The following is a 23,372-nucleotide window of genomic DNA, read 5'->3' on the forward strand; positions in this document are numbered from 1 at the left end:
GCTGGGGTCGGGCTCCTCAAACCCTCTCTAGCCTCCTCTTCCGCAGGCGCGTGTTTCGGAGCGGGCGTGGGCCGCCGCGCGGCCGTGCCCGGCTGGGCCGCTCTGGGCCTCGCGCGCCGCGGGGCCGCCCGCCCCGGCGCTCCTCCCGGCTCCCGCGGCCGCCTCGGCGGGACGGCGGGGGCCGAAGGCAGCGTGGCCCTGCCGCTTGGGGCTTTTCCATCGGCTCGTCTCTTCGGAAGCGCCGGCAGCCTTTTCTCCTGCTGCCGCCCTGGCCGTTCCCCGCCGTGGGCACGAGGGATGCTGGCTCGTGTCGTCCCCGGCTTGCCCAGCCCGTCCCGCAGGCACTGCGAGCTGCTGCGCTTCCCGGCTCGCGCTCGCTCGCCCTGGCCGTTTTCCCTCCTTTCCAGGGCGGCATAAGGCTGCGGTGGAAAAGGCCACGGGCCACACAAGTCTCCTGCAGACTCTGTCGTATTACGTGCTTTCATTTTGTAAATTTGGACTTAAAGCAGGTTCTGCCCCCCCCCCCCCAACTAATTCAAAGAAGTAAGACGTGCTAGCAAAGAGGACAGGAAGAGCCTCTGTCCTTGGAGATATTCAAACCTGTCTGGACACAGTTCTGGGCAACGTGCTCTAGGAGACGAGGTGACCCCGCTTGAGCGGGGGGTTGGACCAGATGGATCTCCGGAGGTCCCTGCCAACCCCAACCGTTCTGTGAAGAGGGAGAATGCCGAGCTTTTATACTGATAATTTTCACATGGTTTTGGAGTGAAGAACCTCATCATACCCTGAAACTGGAGAACAGAAAGCTCCTATTGGGGAAGACAAATTGTGTCAGGAGTGTTCAACCTCTAGTCTAATCTGTTTTTCCTATTTTGTGGATGGTGCTTCTGGGTTCATTATAGTGTGCTCTCATATGTCGTCATTTCTCTCACGGCTGTTGTGCTTCCCGATGTAAAACAGATTAATGCTGGCACATTTTTTCTATTTTAATTTTCCAAAGTTGTCACACTGAGGCTGTTCGTCATATTGGAAGTGCTTTGAAGGGAGGAGATAAACAAAGAGCTAAAATAAAATTAAAAAGGAACACGAACACCATTTCATCTTGTTGGGCCTCTTTTAAAATCAACTGAATGGATGGAGTACCCTTTTGCCACTGTAGTAAGTCTGCAAACATTATCCGATCGATCTAAATTGAGTTAGTGTATATGCAGTAAGCAGAAACAGGTGAAAATTAGTTTATCTGTGCCCAACTCTTTCTATTTGCTTTGAACAGTGAGACAAACTCATTTTTAGACCTGATTAGTTTTGTTTATTTTCAGGGAGGGGCAGAGGCAGAACATGTGTTATATCTCCCATAGCTATTAAACCAAGAAACTAGATAAAGTAACTGGCTCTACTGTGACTCCTGCAGATAAAGGTGGAGAACCCTACTATAAATAAATCTGAAGTGAATCCATGAGGAAGAACAGCAGCTATCCTTGCTATCCCTTTAGCTCTGTCTTTATGGAAAAGAAAAAAAAATCAATTTTCTCTGTTCTTTCACTAACAAAAGGAGAGAAGTTGCCTCTGCCAGCGTCAGAAACACCAGCCAACTTATCTGGAATTATGGCTTATAATTTTACTGACAGTTGTATAAATCTTTTTTTTTCCTCTCTGTCAATTATGCTTTTTTTTTTTAAAGTTTGTGGACTCCCAAAACTTTTCCAGTGAAGATACAGTCCATGTATATTGAAGTTAAACCTACTTGATAGTAACCTAGCTCTTCAGTTATTTTTTATGAACTCTTAAAAGTAGTCAAGCATCTTTCAGGAGTCTGTTGGCCACAGATTGAAGCCATTACCTGCAGCAACAGAAAAGATGAAGTACAGGTGGTAAATAATGCTCTCACTGTTGCAATTCTTGGGTGCACAGTTTCCATTAATTTTTAATTTAAAGAGGAATTACAAATCCATGTCCCTAGAACAGCTTTGGGACCATGTAACATATAACGGTTTTTATACAGATATAAAAGCCTTTTATACACATACACACACCTCTTCAGCAGTGAGAAGCAGGAGTTAGACAAAAGAAGCATGATTTCTCCAAAGGGGCGGAGTGGGATCCTTTCCTGAGCATGCCAGCCTTGCCTATGCAGTAGTGACTTGTATTCCCCTTTCCCAGCAGAGAAGTAATTGCCATTTTGTTTTCCTGTGCCAAGAAGTATCAACACCGCCTCAGAAGATAACCAAAGACCTGAGAGACTTGGCTGTRGACTTTGAGTCATGCTGTTAGTCCAACTTGAAACCACCTGCCCCTAGAAGTGAGCATTTATTTTCTGGGGAGTAGGTTACCTGCTTCCAGAATGGTGGTGTAGGGCTCCAAAAACAATAAGCCAAACACAGGACTAGAAATCCAGTGCTGTCCTTTCCACTAATTTTAGTGTGCTCACAAGCAGTAGGTTTTGATGAACTTCTGTACCTGTTCAGGCTGGCTGCTAAAGAATTAAAGGAGACAGCTAATGTTTTCTTTGACAAAGACTTTATCACTCACACTTAGCAAAGAATTATTTAAAATATTCCATAAAGTTTAGTTCACGAAATATTGCTAAAGTCTGCCCTCTCTTAGCAGCAAGCTAAGTGGGAACCTGACAAAAACCTTTCCCCAGTGCCACTTGCCAAAGTACTGAACACTTCTGAACTGCACTTCTGATCGTCTCTGCCTTTTGCCTCGAGGAGGAGTTTGTCTTTGTGGGAAGCACGTTGTGCTGCTACGTTCTCTGGCATTTAGCGCTATCGGTTATCAAGCATGCCCCTTCTGCCTTCGAGAGGGTTGTGAAGATGAATGAGAAATACCCTGAAGTGTTCAGGTTCTTTCCATCAAACTGAACTTCAAGGTCTACTACTGTTTCTGTGTCATCTCTCACTTCAAAGGTATCTGCCCTTTGGCTTTTAAGTTGAGCTGTTATTGTTGGGGCCCTTTTTGGTTGCCTGAGGCTATCAGATGTCCAAATAGCCATAACAACAGAAATAATATTTGCTTTCATGTGATAAACAGTTCCTGTTTGATTGCCTCAAAGATGTAAGACAGTTCAGGCTTGAGGAAAAAGAACTGTTCAACCTGTTCTTTCAGCTGGCGTTCAGCTCCCCAGATGCCTGCTTTTGTGATCTCTGGGCTTAGTGGCTCTTGTAGGTGTTGGAGTTGGATACAACCGTGGCAATTCTGGCACAGAAGAAACGAACATGTTTTCTGTCCGGATCAGGTATAACCATCACTGAAGTTGTTCTGGGTGGGCTCCCATTTAAGTCAATAATGTTTCAGTGATGGTTTGCTAACTAAACTTGTTACTGTTGAAAATTATAACCATTAAAACAGGAAAGGGAGAGAGTATATCAAATGGGAAGCCTCATCTCTCTTCCTTTTAGAACCCACACTGCTTTTGTGCTCACAGCACTGTGCTGTAGACTGCTCACCCTTGATGGAAAAGAACTGTTCAAACCTTTTTTCTCCCCCCCCCCCTCCCCGTTTGCATTCAGCTCCCCAGATGCCTGTATTTGTGATCTCCAGGCTTGATTGCTCTTTTACCGTTATACAAGAGTGAACATGTGCTGGAGAAGTTTTGAATAGCTTAAACTGCAGCAGTACATCAGTTTAGCAACACAGATCAGTCTTATCCTCTTACTCCATTGTTTTGTTTCATTTATCAAGTACTTCCCATTAAAATATGAAGCTTAATTCACGGTCTTTTTTGTTGAAATGTAAAGCCCTGTGTGAGATTATGCACGGCTACTTGGAAAAATGCCATTCCCTCCATGATCCTCTTTTCTCCCGAGAGCTACTTTTGTCTAGGATGTATTGCTCCTGCCTGCAGGATACACCATGTTTCAAGGGTCCTGGACTACTGCGTTCATTCTTGGAAGAAAGCAGCGAGTGTTTTCTTCAGTTGCTTTTGAATCTGGTAAAGTTCATCTCTGACTTGGCTCTTCTTTAGGAAAGTCTACCTTGTTCCTTCCCTCACAAAGTAACTTGCTGAAGCTATTTCTTTCTACCTCTTCTTTCTGTAAGAGAAGACAGTTTCTTTACTTTTGAGTACTAAGAATACAGAGAGTTGGAGCTATAAAATATGCAGACTAGTATTTCTCAGTATAAGTAAAGATGCAAGCGAAGTCTAGCAGTTTGTAGTGCTTTGGATTGTTATAATGCAAAATTCTTCAGAAAAAGCTTTACTCTCCTATGTGATAACATGAGAAACCTCACTGTACAAAACATCTTACAAATTTGCTTTTCTAAATAAAAAATTTCAGTGGATTTAATGTAGGTCATACTGTTTACTTAAAAAGAACAAAAACATACAAATGCAGCCACTCTCTCAGCTTTTCCATTTGTGGAGTATTTCTAGTTATAATGAGACCCGGATAATTCATGTTGGGTTTATTCATAAGTAATAACATTTGAAATATTTAACTGGTAAACAAAACTGCACTGTACTCTGTGTCTAAGTTTACTGAACTGAAGTTTTAAAGCCTAAATATTTCATATACATAAAAACTTTGTTAACTTACAGTTGAGGTTGCTCAAATTTCCTGTCAACACAAATTTAAAAATCAAGGAACCTGCCAGTTAGGGATATACTAATGTTTAGAACAACCTCCCTTCATATGTCTTAGCTCAGAAACATCATTAAGTACTCAAACGTTCTCAGACTTCTTGTCACTTCTTTGTGCATCTATTGGACTCCTCAGTCTCTGTCACAAGCACAGCCTTAACTCTGACCTTGGTATTCACAGGGAGCAGTAAAAAGTCATGGCATCCTGAAAGGAGGAAATCTAAGGAAGGTGTTGTGAGCCTTGGGAGGGGCGGCCGGCGGGAGAGAGGTATTCTAGAGATCGGGGGGAGGTTTGGATGGACCTGGAGCTGGCCGGAAGACTTGTCTGTAAGCCACTTCTGCCTATGCACATTATTTCCAAGAGCATCTTCACTGGGCTGCTCTGTGTTGACTTATAAAACAGTTTTTCACTATAATTTGCTTCACCTTTTTCTGCTCTGGACCATTCTCCGAGACAAACTGGCTCGAATAGGTAACACAAAGAGCAAACAGCTCAGCCGAGGGCAGTTATGGAGCAGGGTGCTGACTGGATACCGTTATTTCATGAACCATGATAAAAATGAGTCTTCTAGACAGGGGTGCAGCTGAAATTAGAGGTTCATAAAGCTAAAGCTTTTCAGTCTTGCTGAACATGAGCAAGCATCTTGTAAGTATTAAATGAGTGCCTGAATTTGGAATTGCTTAAACTAAAATGTAGAAAGAAAAAAATGCCATTTATATCTATTTTAAATGTTTTAAAAATCTCGGAATTAAACAGAATATGGAAGTGAAAGCTGCATATCTGGTAACATAAGCAACATTCTTGTATATTACTGTGTTAATCTGTTTTGTATGTTACTTTGTAACTTGTTGGACTGCTCTAATGTGTTTTGCTTTGGTTGAGACTTAAGTGTGGAAGGAAGTAGTAGATAACTATTTAGCTGACGTGTTAAAAGTAGCTCAGGGCTTCGTTTACTTTGCTGCTTGGTGCCAGACTTCTGGCTTCTGAGTCTTTGCAGTAAAATTTACCACGGTTCCTCGTTTGAAAAAGCTGGGAACAAGGGAGCTATTTTGTCATGGTGGGTAGCTTCTCTGCTTATCTGAAACCAGCTTGAGCATCTTCTGTGGAGAGGTTAGGAAATGATGGAGCTATATAAAGGCATTAGAGAGGAGATAGATTAGCTATTTCCTTTCACTTTTTGGCACASAGATATGTACTAACATGTCCCTGGGATATTTTGTTTATAGGAAACCACTAATATAAGTGATAATGTTTATTTTAAAAGAGGAATACACAAAAGTTAGGTATTTCTGCTGGAAGCCCATTTTATTACTAACTCTTCTCATGGCTCACTCATCTCCTATTTTTCTCAAAAGAACAGAAGCAGGTCACACAGTTTTGCTTGCTTGTTTAGGGATGCACACAAGAAATAGGAGAGCTGATAACTTGCATTATTGTCTGTCTTACGGAGAATTACTCGTTTGCTCATGTCACTTGTCATGCTTACCTACACAACAGCAATGTAGTCTCTGACCTCTGTTCTTGCAATTAAGGATGCAGCTATTAGTTAACAACTCTAGTGCAATTAAGTCCCTCTATAATCTCACAAAAGCAATTTCAGTCAATAAATGTACCTTTATAGTGTGAAAACGGAGTTGGCTGTGTGATTCCCTTTGCTTATTTTCTCTTAAAAAAAAAAAAAAAAAGAAAGAAAAAAAAAGTCACGGTTGAGAGAGCTCTCACTGTGTAAGATTGGCCCCCTCTTAATCTCTGATAAGTAGATAAAACTGTGCAAAATATTGCTCGTTACAATATTTTGAGCTTAATTCATCTGTATGGCTTTATTATTGCTGCACTATTTTATTCCCAGTGAATATGATGCATCTTTGATTAAGAAATATTGTGCTCCCTGCTTTCTTCTAGCCATGTGATAAATCCTGTTTTCTTCCAGTGCAAATTTTAGTGCTGTCAAATTATTTACTAACCAGTGCTGTTATTTCAAACTGTAGTTAATAATTAACATGAAACCAGATCATTTTATGAAAGATTATTTTCTGATGACTTTTTAAAATCCTGGGAGATAGTGAAAATACCATTATGATTCATAAGGATTTGTTGGAAATAACAGTATACTCTCAGGTGATTGGTCTCTGGTTTAAATTACCTACTAGGTTTAAGATAAGCCAGTGATAGTAATGTGTTGGCTCACAGGAGTCAACTCAGATTTATTAATAATATCCACTCATAAATTCAGGGTAACACTGTGACTGTAATTTCAGATCCTGAAATAAAGTTTTGTATACAGTTGCACAGAATTAAAATGCTACACAGTTCCCTTAATTTCTATTGAGAATCAGGATCAAGACCAAGGACTTTATGAAGGGTAGTATATTTTCTTACATTCAGATGCAGGCAGTTCTCAATTCCTTGAAGAGGTTCACCCATTTAACCCTTGTTCACTTGTTTGGTCCTGTCTAGGTTAAAACGTTCCCTCAGTCCCTTAGGAGCATCTTCAAGAGTAATAGCCTGTTTTTCCTGTGACAAGTTCATTCTTAGACTTAGGGTTAAAGTATGCAAAAAGAAAAATATGGAGCATCTCCAGACTGGGGGTTGCCTGTCAAGTAGAGGGCTGGCAAGGCTGCTGTGCATAGGTTTATTGCTGGGCTAGCACCCTGCCTCCCTGGGTGCAGGGCGGCGAAGTGCCTGGGGGAATACCCAGAGCCCGGCAGCAAGAGGGATTTCGATGGAAGTAGTTCTGCCCTGGGCTGAGATGTGCTCTGACACTTCCACAGGGTCTTTGTCACCAGATAAGACTTTGGAAGAAGTTTACTTGCAACTTTTTAAAAAAAAAATTATTTGAGAGTTTAGCATCTCTGAAATTAGGGAGAAAATGGTGAAATATTAGATGTCTGAAGGATATTTTAGATGTCTGATGCTCAGACTGTTACCAGTAAGCCACTTAGACTGAAGCAAGCTGGTAAGTCTTTCATTAACTCGATGCCTGAATCTGCTGAAGAGTAAATAAATTTGCAGCCCACAAACTTAAGGGGGGAATACTTAACTCCCAGCAGGAATGAAAGTGCCTTTAATCTAAACAAGCAATGTGATTTTTAGTACCTTGTGTTCAAGGGCTGCATTCCAAGCTGAGGCTCTGAACTAATCACCAGCTCTGGTTCCCCGGCACGTTGTAGAGGCTTCCAGGGAAAACACTGGATGAGTGGGTCTCTGAGAGCATTCAAATCCGCACCAAGTTATAGACAAGGTCTCTCATGGGGCCCTGGGCTTTCATTTATATGAAGATCTCTGATTTCACGGAGTATAGTGGGCATATCTTCCACCTTCTTATTTTTAGCAAAGCATTTCCTACGTAACCTTTTACGTTTTTGTTTGGTCTTTATCCTTTCAAACAGATTGCAGGAGAGGTTTTTCAATACCTCTTGACTGCACCATATTTTTCAAGAAATTAATTCTTGTCTTGTCTCTTGACAGCACCATATCCATCACTGGCCAGCCTGTATGACACCATTAGATACAAGCAGGAGGTTTTAGCTATAGCAGTAGTATCTAAAGGGGATCATATGGTTGAAACACAAGACACGTCAGGGAGTTTTATATCCATGTTCTTTAATTGCCCATGTTCAATGTTCCAGCTCTGGCAAGGGCAAGCAGTGCAGGACATGCACCTCAGACATCTGGAGAAGAAAACCTCTCAGTTACTATGTATGTGCCTGTTTATTTCATAGAGAGAGAGCTGTGTTGGTGTTTAAGTAGAAAACCAGGCTAGTTCTTGATATTCTTCTGCTTAACACATTTGGTTAATAATGTTTCTCCGACACCTTTTTCTGCTTGTTTATGCCATAGGCCACTGTACTGTGCATACATGGCTATGCATACTATAGTATAGGAAATGATTTAACTGTTTTACAAAGGTTTAGTCAAAGCTAAAATATTTTCCTAACTCAGGACCATCTGTCTTGTGTTCTCGTCCCTCTCTGCATTCTTCAGACTCCAGCATTACTTGCTCACGCATATTCACATTCTTTCTAATTGTTTTCTTTCTAGTTCTGCACTGAAAGTGTTCTAAATACTTGTAATATTATGTATATATAATGCTAGGTGGCTGTGTATTAGGAAGCCCTGGCTTTAACCACACTGAGATCTATTGTTCAGTAAACACAATTACACTGCCCTATCTTTCATCTCTTCTCTAATGAATCCATGCTAATTGATTAATCAGTGCTGTTGCTTCACTATGATAATCCCATATGAGGAAAAGTAGTAACATAACTAGCAATTACTACCATATGTCATACGCTGAGGAAAACATAATGTAATGTACCTTAAGTGGCAATCCCCAGTCAGGAGGAACTGAGCAAGGCCTTGGCTGGGCCCGGTGGTCCAAGCCCCAGCGCGCCTTTCTGTCTGTGGGGGAAGACGGCACGCAAATTGCGACTCCAGGTAGTCCTTGGGCACTAGTATGATCCATCCGGTACCAGTGTAGGTATACCAGTATATACTGGTGCCGGTGTATATATTATCAGGCTATAAGCTATTAGTGGTGTGTTATAAAAAGACATGTCTGGGAAAATGTGGGCAATGTGATCAGCTCCATGTTTTTTTCCGAGTTTCATCTGTTTAGCTTATTGATGAACTACTGTCTTCTTGACTTTAAATATGTTGATGAAAATGACTTCTAGAGCAAGATARAGGTATTCTACACTACGTATTTTACAGATGTTACTTTTTAATTTCCGAACCAGTGAGTGCAGTTTTGTCATCTTAGACAAAGCTTAACTTTGACCCTCTTAGGCCATAAGCAATACTTAGGTGTGCTGGTGGAAGAGAACAATTTTCTTTTCCTTTCTGTTCCAGAATCAACCAAAGCATGCATTTGTGTTGACCAGCCTAGTTTGTGCCAGACGTCACATTATATGCTCAGTTCAGAATGGAAGTTAAGAGCAAAATAACAAATATTGTCTAGTTGTGTCCCTTTTTTAATCTTAAAACCTGGTTTAGTTTTTGAAGTTTGGAAAGCATTGTTATCCAATCCCACTGTCGCCGGTGGTGAAGATGGACTTTCATTTGATGCTGTTTGAACTGCCTCCTCTCCCCTCATTTCTTCTCTCTGAATATCAGACTTGGTAATGGGAGCATCACTGAAAGAGACCCTCTCCCACATATCCACAATTCTCATTTGGACTGAAAAAGACAGCTAAATTCAATAATGGATTTATTGCAAGGAATAAAGATGCCATGCTGAAGTGTCATTTGTACCTTCAGCTTTTAGATCATACACATTCTTTAACAGCCTTTCAGATAATATGGACTGTGTATTGGTGTTGTTAAAGCAGAAAGTTTTAATTTGGTATTGCAAATACATTTGTGAAGTTTTTTTCCCCTGTATTATGTATTTGTTCTTGTTTTTCAAGTATTCATAATAGTAGTTTTATGTGGTGTGACTAAAATCTGAATTATATTTTGGGGGAAATGGTGATGTGCAATGATATATAAAATTGCTGAGATAAGATTTAGATGTTCACTAAGTAAAGCTGTGTAGAAATAATCCTGTTGTACAGTACTTTCAGAGATTTTCATTTACTTTTTGGAAGGAATGCAGCCAGTTTCTCYTTGCACAAATGAGCAAGGAGCAAAAATACAAACTTGTAACTTGCAAATGTCATAGAAGAAGTTCTGTCAATTCTAGATTTTGGGAGGCCAGAAGTAGTGAGTCAGGCTAGAGAAGATAATGCTGGTGTTCTCTTGGTCTGGGATAATTTGGTGGATTTTCTGGCAGAAATGTATATGAAATTCATTCCTATTTTTTGCGGTGTTAATTGCCCCATGGCAGCTTCCAGCCAGCTTAGAAAAGAGAGTATTGTGCATTTATAGCACTAACGATAGCGCAGTCTTTAAATGATGCTTGTTGCCATGGGAATGTTCTGAAATTATTTGTATAGTAACTCAAATGTCCAAAGGCTGTGCACTTTCTTTGAACACAGACTCTGTCTCCAAGTCAGTGATATAGAAGGAATGATAAGTTTTAACTTGGAAACACCTAGTTGTTTGCTGTCTTGCATTCCTGATAGCACTGCTAAATGTTCCTTGTAAATAAAAAAACRTAGATTTCCAGGCAGTAAATTTGGTAACTGCCCTTTACATCTAGTTAAAACGCTAAAAGATAAATAAAGTATTAATATTTGAATGGTACACTTGGAGGATCTTAGGGTGTATCTACACAATCTCTAACAAGAAGGCACAAGAGTCCCCGTGCTTCTGTCAGCCAGCATCTTTTAAATGCTCACAGCATGGGTAAGTCCAAGTTAATAACCTTGCTGAGACATGAGTAACGGCTGCGGCGCCCTGACCTGCTAAAGCTGCTCTAWAGTTTCCAGTTAGTGTAGAGTGAATGCAGAGTGCTCATGTGTCTTCAGAAGACCATGGAGAGACACTCGGAGACAGAGCGGGGCTACTGAAGCCCGTAAGGCTTTCTGCCTCCTTACCTTGGGTCCTCCGTTTTGCTAGGTCTTGACATATTTAGTACAATGTTTGAATACCGATTTTTGAATGGAGGTACCTAATTTTGCTGCTGCTTTTCCTTTTAATACACTTTACATCAGAAAAAAAAATGCATTGAGCTTATCTCTTTGTACAGGTAGTGGTAAACCGAGTTTAATCTGGTATTGCACCGACTCTCTTTTAATAGTAGAAAACAGGTTCATTTCCTAAGAATCTGCAGACCCTCTGGAATCCAAACATGATTTTCATAATGCAAACCCCTACAGAAGCCTTCAGTAGCATACAGACATTTGAACATCTACCTGAGCAAGGGTAGGCAATTAAAATCAGCATAATAAATGGGAGAGGGCTAATAAATGTGTCACTGGTTTTAACGGTGTGATTGGTCACATGACTGGCCAGTTGCTGCATCCTCCCAGGAGTTATTCCAATACTGCCAACCTGTAAAAGTTGCAAACGTCTACCATATTGCTTACATTTTCTGTAGGGTTTTCTTTCCCCAAAATTTTCCTTTTACTTCAAGAATTGGTTCTCTGCCAGTAGGGGTGCTAAATCCAAATATTTATCAATGTACTAGCAATGCTTTCAAAAAGCAGCTTTATACTACTGGTTTGGAAAAGACATTGCTCACGCCTCACCCTGGAAATTCTTAACATGTTGGGCTTAAGTCCAGTGTTYTATGTGCAGAAAAGCTACTCCTGGAGACCTAACTGTGGCAACGTCCACTTTTCTTTTCCTGTGAGCCCTTCATAAAGGGAAGTTCTTACACTTGCRCTCCAGCTGCACCTCTTCCTTCCCTTCACCCATACAAAACAACTGCCAAAAAAGGTGTGAACTCCAGTACTGCTACAGCTAGTGGAAATTTTTCTTTTGCTCAGTGTGAGGGGAATTTGATTTGAGGGCTCTTGGTGCCTTTATATTCAGTTTCAAGGTACACCAAAATTATATGTAACAGTTCTGATCTTGAAGCTTAAAATGATCTGTGCTGCACTTAAATTGAGAACTTACTCTTGTTTGTAACTTTAAAAACGGGAGTATTGCTATTTCCATGCAATTTCAGATTTTGTGTCAGTCTGTGCAAAGATCTCTAGCAGCTCAGACCTGATCGAGTTATCACAGCRTAGTACGTTGCTGTGTGTTGGCTAAGATCATAGTAGATGTGGTTTTTGTGTGTGCTATATGCCAGGTAACTGGACTGATAGCATAACTCTCACTGTACACTAAGTTGAGTCAAATCCTGGAATTTGCCATGGGTTAGGAGTGCTCACGCGGATAATTGCTGTGGACTCAGTGAAGGCTTTATTGTAACCCTTGCATAATGTGATGGTACGTCTGTCCTACGCTTCTGTGTAGTATYGTGTTCAAAAGCATCCCTGGCAACACTACTCTGGTCTTCAGTACATAGACAAGAAGGCTCATCAGCTAGATTTTTGTCTGGATAAGACTGGACCTAAACTGGGAGTAGGTAAAGCAGAAGGGTTTAGGGAGAACATTTTGAAGGTTGATATTGCCAGACTGTATTTTACTTTGCTGAATTAGAGGTTAAGCACTCCTGTAAGAGTGTCTTTCAGCATGAGGTGCTGACCACTGCTCTCAGGCATCAGCAGTCATTTTGGAAATGGCCACATGTCCATAAGATGTTACTGTCCCACCTTGCCTGGTGATAGTTAGCAAGTCAGTGAACTGTGCAYGTGGTACAGATGCTCCTAATCTGCTGCAGTGCAAAGTCGCACAGAGTAGTTTGATCAGCCAGGGAAAGATGGTTTAAGCCAGCTTGATTTTTCACTGAAGAAGGCCAGGAATGTCTATGTAATCCACCAATGCACTTCAGCTGTGATGATAACCCTTGGCAGAGAGTTGGTAGCAAATAATTTGGGGGAATAATTTCTTAATCTACTCCAGATTAACTCCCAAGAGTGTGTCTATTTATGCCCTTGGCTTAAAATATCTTCTTAAGTGCCAAGAGCAGCACACTACAACATTCAAGAAGCCCACTGGTAGCTGAAAGGGGAAAATGTTGCTGTTACAGTTCCTGAAACTGTCATATAATTGCCAAAAGCCATACTGTATTATGGCTTTTCTTTGTGCTGTGCTAATTAAACATGAATCCCCTTGCATATTGTGTCAGAAGTATTTGAAGATGTACAGCCATTCTTATTGTGAAAAATAACCTTTAACAGTCCAGTAGAATATATTTCAATTGACAGCACTGAAAGAAGCTGTATGATTCTTATTTTCATATGTTGCCTGTCTAAAAATCTTCTTTAGCAAGTGATTAATTACATTTGTAGATACTGCACAATTGCATCAATTATCCATTTCAAATGAATTTCATTCTGAATAGTCAAGAGGATGATGTAGTTTAATCAGTAAGTGAAATGGAAGTATTGTAAGCTGTTTAAAAATACTTATCACGTTTTATGGAGGCAGAATGATTTAAATCAAGCAGACCACTGGAAAAGTAAGAAGTATGCAGTAACAAATACTATAATCTTTTTTTCAGTTTGGTTTAGCAGCATTTTATTGGATGGCTTTGCATTGATTTTGCATTGATATTGCGGGGATGCTAGATGGTCAAGAATTTTTTAATTTAAATAAATTAATTGTGGTTATAAATACAGTGGTTTAAGTATGACAGGTTGCACATCTGTTGGTCAACATCTCCTTCAGACAGGCTCTGTAATGCCCTCTAAGAGCATGCTGAGAAACATGCTTGATTTTCTGTTACTGGTTGGTTGGTTTTGAAAGGATCTGTTTTGTATTTCCTTACACTAATTTAGAAGAAAAAAAGAAGTGATATGTGAACATAAATAAATCCAGAGATTTTTTGAGACATTATAGATTCTTTTGCAATACTAAACCATTCTGCTTGTAAATATATTTCAGGAAGCTTTTTTTATTATGTGAAGTCGTGTGGGCAGAAGGATTGTCTGATATTAGCTTGATAGTGCAGGATTAGCTAAGCAGATGAAATACAGATATTGACACCAAGTTGCTTTTCATTTGTAGGATTTGAATGATTTTGAGCTTTGTATAACCCATGAGAAGTGGGTGTTCATAATTTTAACCTATTCAGGGCCTCTGATTTTAATCTTTTTCCCCAGTTACAACATCTTGTTTACAGAAGGATGTCTTAAGAACAGATGTCTGCCCATTGATAAATTTGTTAGGTATTTCACTTGTCAAAGTGTTCTTTGGCCTTGAGATATCCCAACTCTATAYGTTTTACTTAGTTAAGATAAGTGTTTGCTTAATGTAGGGTTTGGGGACCACAGTTTTGATTAGGCCCATTGCTGATTTAAGCCAAGTAGGGGAATTTCAATACTGACTTGAATTCCAAACATTTTAAAAACTTGTGGGTTGCTGCCTTCTTCTGTTGGTGACGTCAGGGTTGCAGGAGCATCGTAGTGAAGGACACTGATTACTGTGGTTGAACAACGTTTCTTAGCTGTTTTAGAAACCCGTGAACACGTTTGGCTTTATGCTTTGATGACAGAAGCTTCTGTTTTGTTCCATCAGCACAAAGTGCGACATTGGGAAGCCTTTCTGAAGCACAGTGGCATAAACCCTGCCAACCTAAGGCTGTCCCGTGTTAACCTGTGCTTGGTTATATTCCTCCTGAATGGAAAAGGGCGTTTATGTGTGTCCCTTGAGTTGTATGGTTTGGGGCTCATCTTCCGTAGGCAGTGTCAGTTGTTGCTTTTGTTGCCGTAGCTGAAGGTAAACACCTTCAGTTTGTAGCACCTACTAATTGGTTTGGGAATATTTATGAAAGTGCTGATTTTAAAGCTAAAAATAGCACTAAGGCTTTTGAAACTCATTCTGGCTGTCAGCAATGCTCCCATGATCCTGCAAGTGTTGCTAAATCGTTCACATTTTAAATATGGTAATTAAAATTGTCTGTTGTGAGAGCACCAGATGAGAGGCTTCCTGGGCGCGCAAAGGGCGCCTGCCTGGCGGCRGTGGGAGCAGGCGCTGGGCGGGGGGCTCCGGCCGCCCCCGCGCTCTCCTGGCAGAGGCCTTGGCCACCGGAGGAGGGCGAGCTGCGGCCCGGCGCCACAGCCTGGTGCCCAAGGGCTTTCCTTTGCTTCCAAAGGCTGAGGTCCGCCAGGAGTCCAGCACTGTATACTTGAACTTCAGGCACATATTTTCACTTTTAACTTGGTTATTAAATTAAAGTTTCAGATGAAGACTTTTTCCCTTCAGAGGTACCAGGCTTTGAGTAGGTACTGTGTGTATTTCTAAGTAATAAATCTTATTTATTTCCTTCAAATTTATAGTTAGCGTTTGCCCTTTTTATACTCTGAGTCTGGACTCAAGATTTTCTGCAGTTGTTGCACAGAATTTCTATTTCTCTAAACTTCTCATCTACTTCTGAGATTTGTCTCAGTTTAGTTCTTGTTTAATATGAATTTCTTTTCCTATTGCTTGAGAAACTTCCATAAATGTGTGTTAAGAGRCTTAAATCACAGAGCTTTTCTAAAAGTGATACATCTGCAATTTTATACCACCTGCAAACTTCCTTCTTGCCTTCAGAATCATGTTCCGAGGTTACCAGGGGCAGTTGAGGGGATTAAAGGCCCTTTAATGACCTGAGTATTTCTAAAGCTCAGGCCGGTGGGTTAGAAGGTACGTCCTGCTCTTGGGTGAATAYGCAAAATAGCGCTGCAGATAGAACCACCTCGGGGAAAGCTATTTTTGAATGAAAAGGTGATGCAAAACTTCAGCATAAGCGGAGGTTAGCTGGAAAACAGATCTGGTGTAGGCTTTGTCAGATTTGAAAATACATTTTTTCTGTGTTGCAATGATAGGAAGAAAACAAAGCGCAGGGCTGGCGGAGTGCCGGGCGGCTCAGGGGCCTGGCTGCCGGCAAAGTCGCCTGCAGGGTTAGCCGTCGGGGTTACACGTGCCCTCGGAAACCAGAGCAATTGCTCTGACTGCTGGAAGCCAAGCCTGTCTCTCGCTCCCTCTCTGGCCAGAAACCAATGCTTCTCTCCCTGGCCAGCAGTGCCACTCCCGGGTTTTTGAGGCTGACACATTCCATCAAGTTTTGTGGTTTTTATGAACTGAGCATTTTCAAAAAAGAAAGGGAGAGTTTCTCCTAATCCCTAACCGAAATAAGTCCCATGACTGATTCCAACCTATTTGGTGTTGGGACTAATCCACTGCCATGCTGACTGCTGAATTGGGAAGACTGTGCATGTTCGCAGAGGAGAGAATGTTGATGGAACATATTGTGGTGGTCTTTGACTGTTAGACATACGCATTTACCTAAGTTGAGAGCTGTCACATAAAGAGAGAATTTTTCAAGCATTTGGGTTAAAGTTATTTGCAGAGAGTCGTTACTCTGATAGGTTCCCTTTTTTCTGTTTCAGTCCTAATTTGAAGGATATGCTTTTGCAACACTAAAAATTTGTTTAATTCCAATTATCTCTATGTAAATAAACTAAAAAAATTACYGCTCTTCTTAGATGCATGTGATTTCTTGACTTTTCTTCTTACCATACCATTTAGTATTTTGTTCATATTTCCCAAATGAAAACTGCAAATCTGTTATATTACACTGTCAGTTGAACCCAAGTCAAGTTTTGGGAGCTGGAGTGTCATTAATTCCTCTACTGCTGAAAAACTGACACTGAGTCTTTCAGATATTTCCGAGAGACTGGGAATTTTGTGTGTATTGGATTGTTGCCTTCTACTTGTGTCCTTATTTTTACATCGTTGAGTTGCTACCATTCTCACAGTTGGGCAGGAGTTTACTGCRCTTCTGATGTAATGCTAAGGTGTGCAAGGAATTGGTGTGCACCCCTTTGTAGAGACTGCTACTTTACTGGAGCTCTAAAGTCACTTTCAGAGAGCCAGATTATAATTTCAGTATTACAATTCGTGTCTCCTTGATCAGTTAAGGCTTATATATCTGGCTGTGTGTTTACTAGCTTTAGCATGTGATAATCTGTGATACATGTGAGCACTACATGCCTTTAAATCAAAAGAGGCAGTGATGTGCAGGATGGGGGCTGTGGCACTGAGCTCCCCTCCATGGGGTTTCCCAGGTCTGCAGTGGATAATTTCTGTTTAGGAGCTTTTACACTTGAATATCTCACTGAGTGAAAATAAATAAATAAATAAGCTATAGTTGAAGTAATGGACTCCAAATCTCATCCTCTAATTCCTCGTTGAAGTTTTATCTTATGGAACAATAGAAACGTAGGACCCTCACAAGGCTGGACCATTATTCTGGCACAGGAGTGAACATACCTTGAAACATCCCTGACTATTTTTCTAACCTGTTTTTGAAGACCTTCACGGAAGGTCTAGTATCCCTAATATCCAACTTAAATACCTAATATCCATCATGACCCTATTATCCAGATTCAATCTGTGTTGTAAATGAAGGCATTTCTTACTTGTGTTATCCATAGAAGAAAAAAAAGTAATTGGTTGCTATTGTTCTTAAGAGCCTTTTACTTACATGAGTGTGTCACTGTGCCCTTACCAGCATTGTCCTGTGTGACTAAACAAATCGGATTCTAAGTATGAAATYAGACTTTTTGATCAAAAATGGTCCCTCATGGTTTCAAGCCTGTGAATCTGTGTCAACAGAAACGCGAGATGAAATCACATTCTGATACCTGCATTTATGTCATTACTGTCAAATCTGTTTCCCAAGGAAATGTGGATGGAGGAGGACTATGGAAGTAGCCTCACTAAAGCAAGAACATCAGTAATGCAAAAACTCTGAAACAGAAATAATATAGTATATGCAGAGTTGTGTAGAGTGCAAGGGAAGCTTTAGACAGCCAAACAACTCGGTGGCATGAGTAGCAAGTTCAGTGCCATGCACTGAGCAGCCTTATGTTGCAGCCAGCGTTTGGAGGAAAAGAGAGTCTAGTTGATCTGCAAACCAAAAATCTGCTTGTGGCTTGACTGTATTTTTAGCCTTCCAAAAAGGAGAGGCTTTTCAGCACCAATGTTCTCATTGGTTAGCTAACGAAGGTTAGCTTTGCAAGGAGGGAATAATTGCTAATGAAGTTTGTATGCTTGTGGTATGAATTGCTACCAAGGCTCCATCCTTCTGTAAGATGAAGTCATCATATAAAGATGGGGTGAGAGATTTTTATTGCTAACTCACTGCTTGAAGTTGGGTTCCTAATTTGTGAGGTTAATTTGGTATATACGTGATGTAACAAGAGTTGCTCTTTGACATGTGATTCTACTGTGAAAAGTGATTGGAAGAAATGGCACTTATTCTGTACATGTTTTTTGAGATAGTTCTTCTATTAGTGACAGAAATTAGCTTTCAGTGAGCTGTATTGGCTATGCAGTGGAAGCCAACTCTGGCTTATGTTCCCATTAATGTGCAAAGAGATTTGTTGCCAGTATTATAGGTTCAGAAGCTCATAGGTGTTGTGTGAACCGGAAGGGAATCCAGCTTGACATGCAGTCCATTGGTTTGCTTGCAAGGCTGAAGATGATTCCTTTTTTAAAAATGAAACAAAAAAAAAATCCAGAAAATTCTCTTGCTGCTTATAAACTGAAAATAAGTTCTACAAATCTTTGAGGGACTGAAAATGCCAAAACTTTTAAAGCCATCTTTCTGGGTAGAGCCAGCTTTGCAGAGAAATGTGAAGTTTTAATGCACAGTTTCTACTACAGTTAAAGTTCTTATTGAGAATGAAATTACTTGTCTAGTTGGCATTGTTCTTTGGAATTAATTTATAATATTGCTACTGTTTGTCTTAGGACAGCTTAATATGGTAAGAATGTACAGTGGAAAACTGACACTGCAACAAAAAAAAATTATTTATTAACTTTAGGCTTTATCTAGTTAAGATCAAGCTCTGAACTGAGTTCTCTTAGTGTGTTGACAGCTGAAGTTTTATGTCTTCCAGCTATATTCCTRTTGCAGAGTTGGCAAAGTGACCTCTCCAAAGAAGGTCTTTGTTACAGATTTTACTCTGTTTACATTATTGCCATGAAGTACAGTACATTAAAGCTAATATATCACCTGCTGACAGTAGTCTTATCTCATTGGTACCTCTTCCCCTCTTCCAGTATGTAAAAAATGCAGGCATAAAGAATCTAGGGATCAGGAAAGGAAAGTTAATAGTTTTCAAGAGCTTTAACATTAACATCAGGTCCCTGCGTGCACTGTATTTTAGTGTCTGGTCAAATGGTTACATAACTTCACTTTCTGATAAGTCACTGTGCAAATATGTCTTCACCAGCGAACTTCTACTCAAGGGTGGAAAGAATGGAAGAAGCCATTGGGTTTTTCTGGGACTAGGGAATCTGTCACAGGAACAGGGATGGCTCAGGAGGGGGGAGAAGGACTTTCAGGTGAGGTGGGCAGGCAAGGAGGCAGTGCCTGTAGCTGCTGCACCTCTGTGGAGCTTGTGACCTCCTCAGGCCCCTCAGCTGAAAGTCTTTCCTACCCTACAGGCTTTTAGTGGTGCTCCACAGCCCTTCCAGTCTGCCTGCCCCTTTCCACACTGGCTGTTGCTGTTGCGCTGGGAAACGAGCCGTCCAGAGCAGCTTTTCGAGAAGGGGAGCCCTGGCCTACAATGGCCTGCCCTGTTTGTCTAGGATGGGCCTGCGGCTAGTTTCATCCCTCCCTTTGCCTTTTCGCCGTGGACTGAGAGATTCTGAACATCCCAGCAGGCCGTATAAAGGTAGAGGGAGAAGAGAGAAAGGCTGTTGATAATACGTGGCCTCGATACAAAATGTCATCCCCCCCCCGCCTCCCTCAACAGGTGTTGGGAATGACCTTCAAGCGTATTTAAATCAGACCRTCACAGGGAGCATGGTGGGACTGTTAGGAGGAGAACGACTGTAGACACCCTCCTGTTTCTGTGAATGCTACACCATGTGCTCTCCACACAGAACAGACCTTTCAGTCTCTACCATATAGTGTTACTTGTGACTTGTTTTCCCTTTTAAGTAGTGACTCAAGAATTTAATACAGTTTTAAATGCATAAATATATAATTAGTTTCAGAATGTGTCCTTTGAAATCTCAACAGGGTGCTTCACAGCTGGCCTTTGAGGATGGGGAGATGACCCTCCCTGGAGCCCCAGAACTGCTGGCGTCGCAGAGGGCCCGGCTCGCTGTCAGGTAGGAGCACCTTCTGTTCTGCACTGATTCCAGCAGGCTTTATCAACATGCAAGGCAAGGCTGGCTTCTCATTGCAGCTGCACCTGTGAATCTGCATTGTGCTCATCATCATCACGATCTCTTCCTCCTCGTCCCTTTTGCCATCCTAAAAATGCACTCAATTCACATACTGAAGAATTTATTTGCACGTAACAGTCTTTTACCTTGGTTGATGAATATGAATGATTTTGACTTGTGCTGTTTGTAGTATATGGGTACAGGAGATGCTGCTATTGTATATTTTGGTCTTTCTTGCATTCTAATCAGTCTTGCAAAAGTGTTCAATGTCTGAGGTAGAGGATGTTCTTATATCTCAATAAATAACCAAACTGCTGAACCATATGATCCTAAACCAACATTTTTGGTTAAAATATCATCTCTGATTTTGAAAGGTAAGGTTCTTTCTTCACTATATTCTGTAGCAGATCTTAACTCTATGTGTATGCACTGTGAAAGCTGTAACCAATATTTCCCTGTGTATTGCTTCACTAGGGTAGTTAGACCGAATGCATCCTTTTCCTCTCCTCATTTACACCAGACCAGAGATGGCCGGTGTTGTTATAACTGAAGGTGGAAGAGGTTGCATTGGCAGATTGAGAATCACCTTTTACTCTGTCTGGTCCAAATTTTGAGTGAAATTTAAATAACTATATGATCTGAGTTTGGGGAAAAAAAAAGATGGCTGCACTGCTGAAACAAAAGGAAACCAGGTGCTTTCAACAGATCTAATATTCAGTTTGGGGATTCATTGTTCCCTGAAGTGACAAGGAAAATTCTGACTGGCTGAACTGAAACAAAATTAGTTTTGCGGTTTATGTTTGTTAAAGCACAATTACAAGACAGGCTGCAGTATAGCATCACAAAGTGGGGCAGTCAGATCCTCAGTGGAGGTAATAGAGGATTTGATATGGCAAGTTTAGAACAAAGCGATTTCATGTGACTGCTTTTCTTCTGTCCCACTATGAACCTAAATTTCAGTCTTGATTCGCATTGCACCGGAGTCACCTTTTAGAGTAGGCAAAGGAATTTAATTCTTTGATGTCCATTAGGTTGTGTTTGTTGCAGGACTGTAGTAGTATTATAATAGTCCACTGTATAATGAAAGTAAAAAGCGTTATATGGGAAACTTATGCATGACAGCAAAGATGTCATAATCAAATTAATTTCGCTCTCAGTTTTGGTGAAGGCAATTAATAATTTGCTATAATTCTGCAATTCATAGCCATTTGTCAAAACAGTATAAAATAAAAACCTTGCAATATCGCATATCTTAGAGCATTTATCCCTACAAACCTCTGAGAAAAAACAGAAATGTTAATATTCCCATTTTACCTAAAGGGGGTCTAGGCAAGAGGCATGAAATTATATGCCCAAAGTCTGTCAGGGAAGTCAGAGAAGGGACTTTAACTTTGGTCTTGACATGGCCCATGCCAGGATTTTGATAGAAATATCACCTTTCCTTTTTGAGCACATCAAAACTCACTCTCTTCCATGCAAGATGTTTAGTTTCTTAGTCTTTCTTCTATGTCATCATTCCATGTCTTTTTCATTTCTTCAGAGAGAACTCATCCATCTGATTGTTTGCATTTTTCCTCCCTCTTGGAGCCCTCATCACCTGCTTTGTATGCCATTTTCTAGTTTCTTCTCATGTGCCTGCTGAAACAGATGTATATTTTTAGAATGGTATCGTCATGAAAAAGAATTGGAGTGCTCTTCCAGCGCTCTCTGCACCTGCCGGTTCTCTAAGCTACACACTAACTGATTAGTGTTCATCATGCAGGTATTGAACCTAGTCAGCTTAGTTGCTAATGTTTTTTTTCTTTCTCTTTATGGAATGTAGCTAAAGACTTCTACAGCTTATTTCACCTGAGGTAATTATTATGCATGACCAAATATATGCACTCATTTGTTCCTTTAATGTCTTTTGATCTGTCAACTTGTTAATGGGATTAATCAAGCTCTGCTCATGCTATGCTCCTATTTATTGTTGTCCTTATGCTTTTACTCGTGTGTTTTAGATCATCTGAGTGCTCTTATGACCTATGCTGTTGTTTTTCTGAGAGCATATTGTTGCTTATAAAATTACCCAAGTTGATGTTCACACTTGGGAGTCTTCAGAAGGAGCTTGCGATGTTCCTTGCTTTAGTCTCCGTATCCTGATTCTGGTTGTGTCATTGGAAACTTTGGCAGTGAAAAAGGTCTCTGTGATACATTCCAGAAGTATTTAATCTCCAAAGTGTCTTCTCTTGCATGTCGCATAACAGTCAATAAAAGGAATAGATTGTCTGTAGATCTCTTATGACTTTTGGTGAATTCTGCAATCTTGGAGGAGTATGGAAGGAAAAGTGATAAAGAATATAGACTGGGGCCCACCCAACTGACGACTGAGCATCGAAGTGTTGAACAGACAGGGAGCAGAGGAAAAGCTGGTGCAGGGGCCAGAACAGTATATTCCTAACTACCTTGCTGCATTGCTTATAGTTCTGTTTGGAGATATAATGAGTCCTCATAATCTGGATCCGCACTGATACATTGAAAAAACGTATTGGTCAAAAAAAAACAAAAAGAAGCAGTGTTTCCTTAAATACAGAACCCCAGCAAAGTAATTCTAGTAAAATATATGTGGCCCATGCACGCTATGTTGAGGATGTTGAGATTATTAAAAACACTTTTTTTGCCTGCAAGTATTGAAATGGGTAGTATGAGGAATTTTTTTCTCAACATTGTGAAATATATTCAAATACATCTATTTGTAATATATTCCAGTTTCTTGAAATTTAGTGAATTTAGGAGGAGTGCAGAAAACATTATTTTGTAAAACAAAGGAAATTGGTTTCTGTCAAGCTTACTGGGATTTCAAAAGTCAACAAATATAAATGTTAAGGCAGTGATTGTGCTTGCCTATGGCTTTTTCCATAAAAAGAAAAAGGGAATAGTTGTTTTAAAAACTTTTTTACAAAAGTGTTTTCTCCATGAAGAATTGAAAGAAAAAATAGTGAAACAGTCATTAGAGACCATCTATATATCTTACTGATATTTTAATTTAACTGAATCTAAGTAAATTATATGTTATAAGCCTCTTTATTAATAAAAACAGTTCCTTCCACAAATAATGAAGCTAACATCTTAAGATCTATTTTG

The 23,372-nt window shown here is 40.4% G+C and overlaps 1 protein-coding gene across 1 annotated transcript in view; it reads left to right on the forward strand.

Annotated features, from left to right (window-relative positions):
- PARD3B (par-3 family cell polarity regulator beta) overlaps positions 1–23,372 on the forward strand; it is a 411,041-nt gene that overhangs the window by 149,785 nt on the left and 237,884 nt on the right. The window contains exon 6 of the mRNA XM_026088114.1: positions 20,101–20,192. Coding sequence (XP_025943899.1) covers positions 20,101–20,192 — 92 coding nt within the window. The remainder of the gene's footprint in view (positions 1–20,100; positions 20,193–23,372) is intronic.

This window comes from Apteryx rowi, unplaced genomic scaffold (genome assembly GCF_003343035.1).
Source record: "Apteryx rowi isolate R43461 unplaced genomic scaffold, aptRow1 scaffold_12, whole genome shotgun sequence".
Classification (NCBI taxonomy): domain Eukaryota; kingdom Metazoa; phylum Chordata; class Aves; order Apterygiformes; family Apterygidae; genus Apteryx; species Apteryx rowi.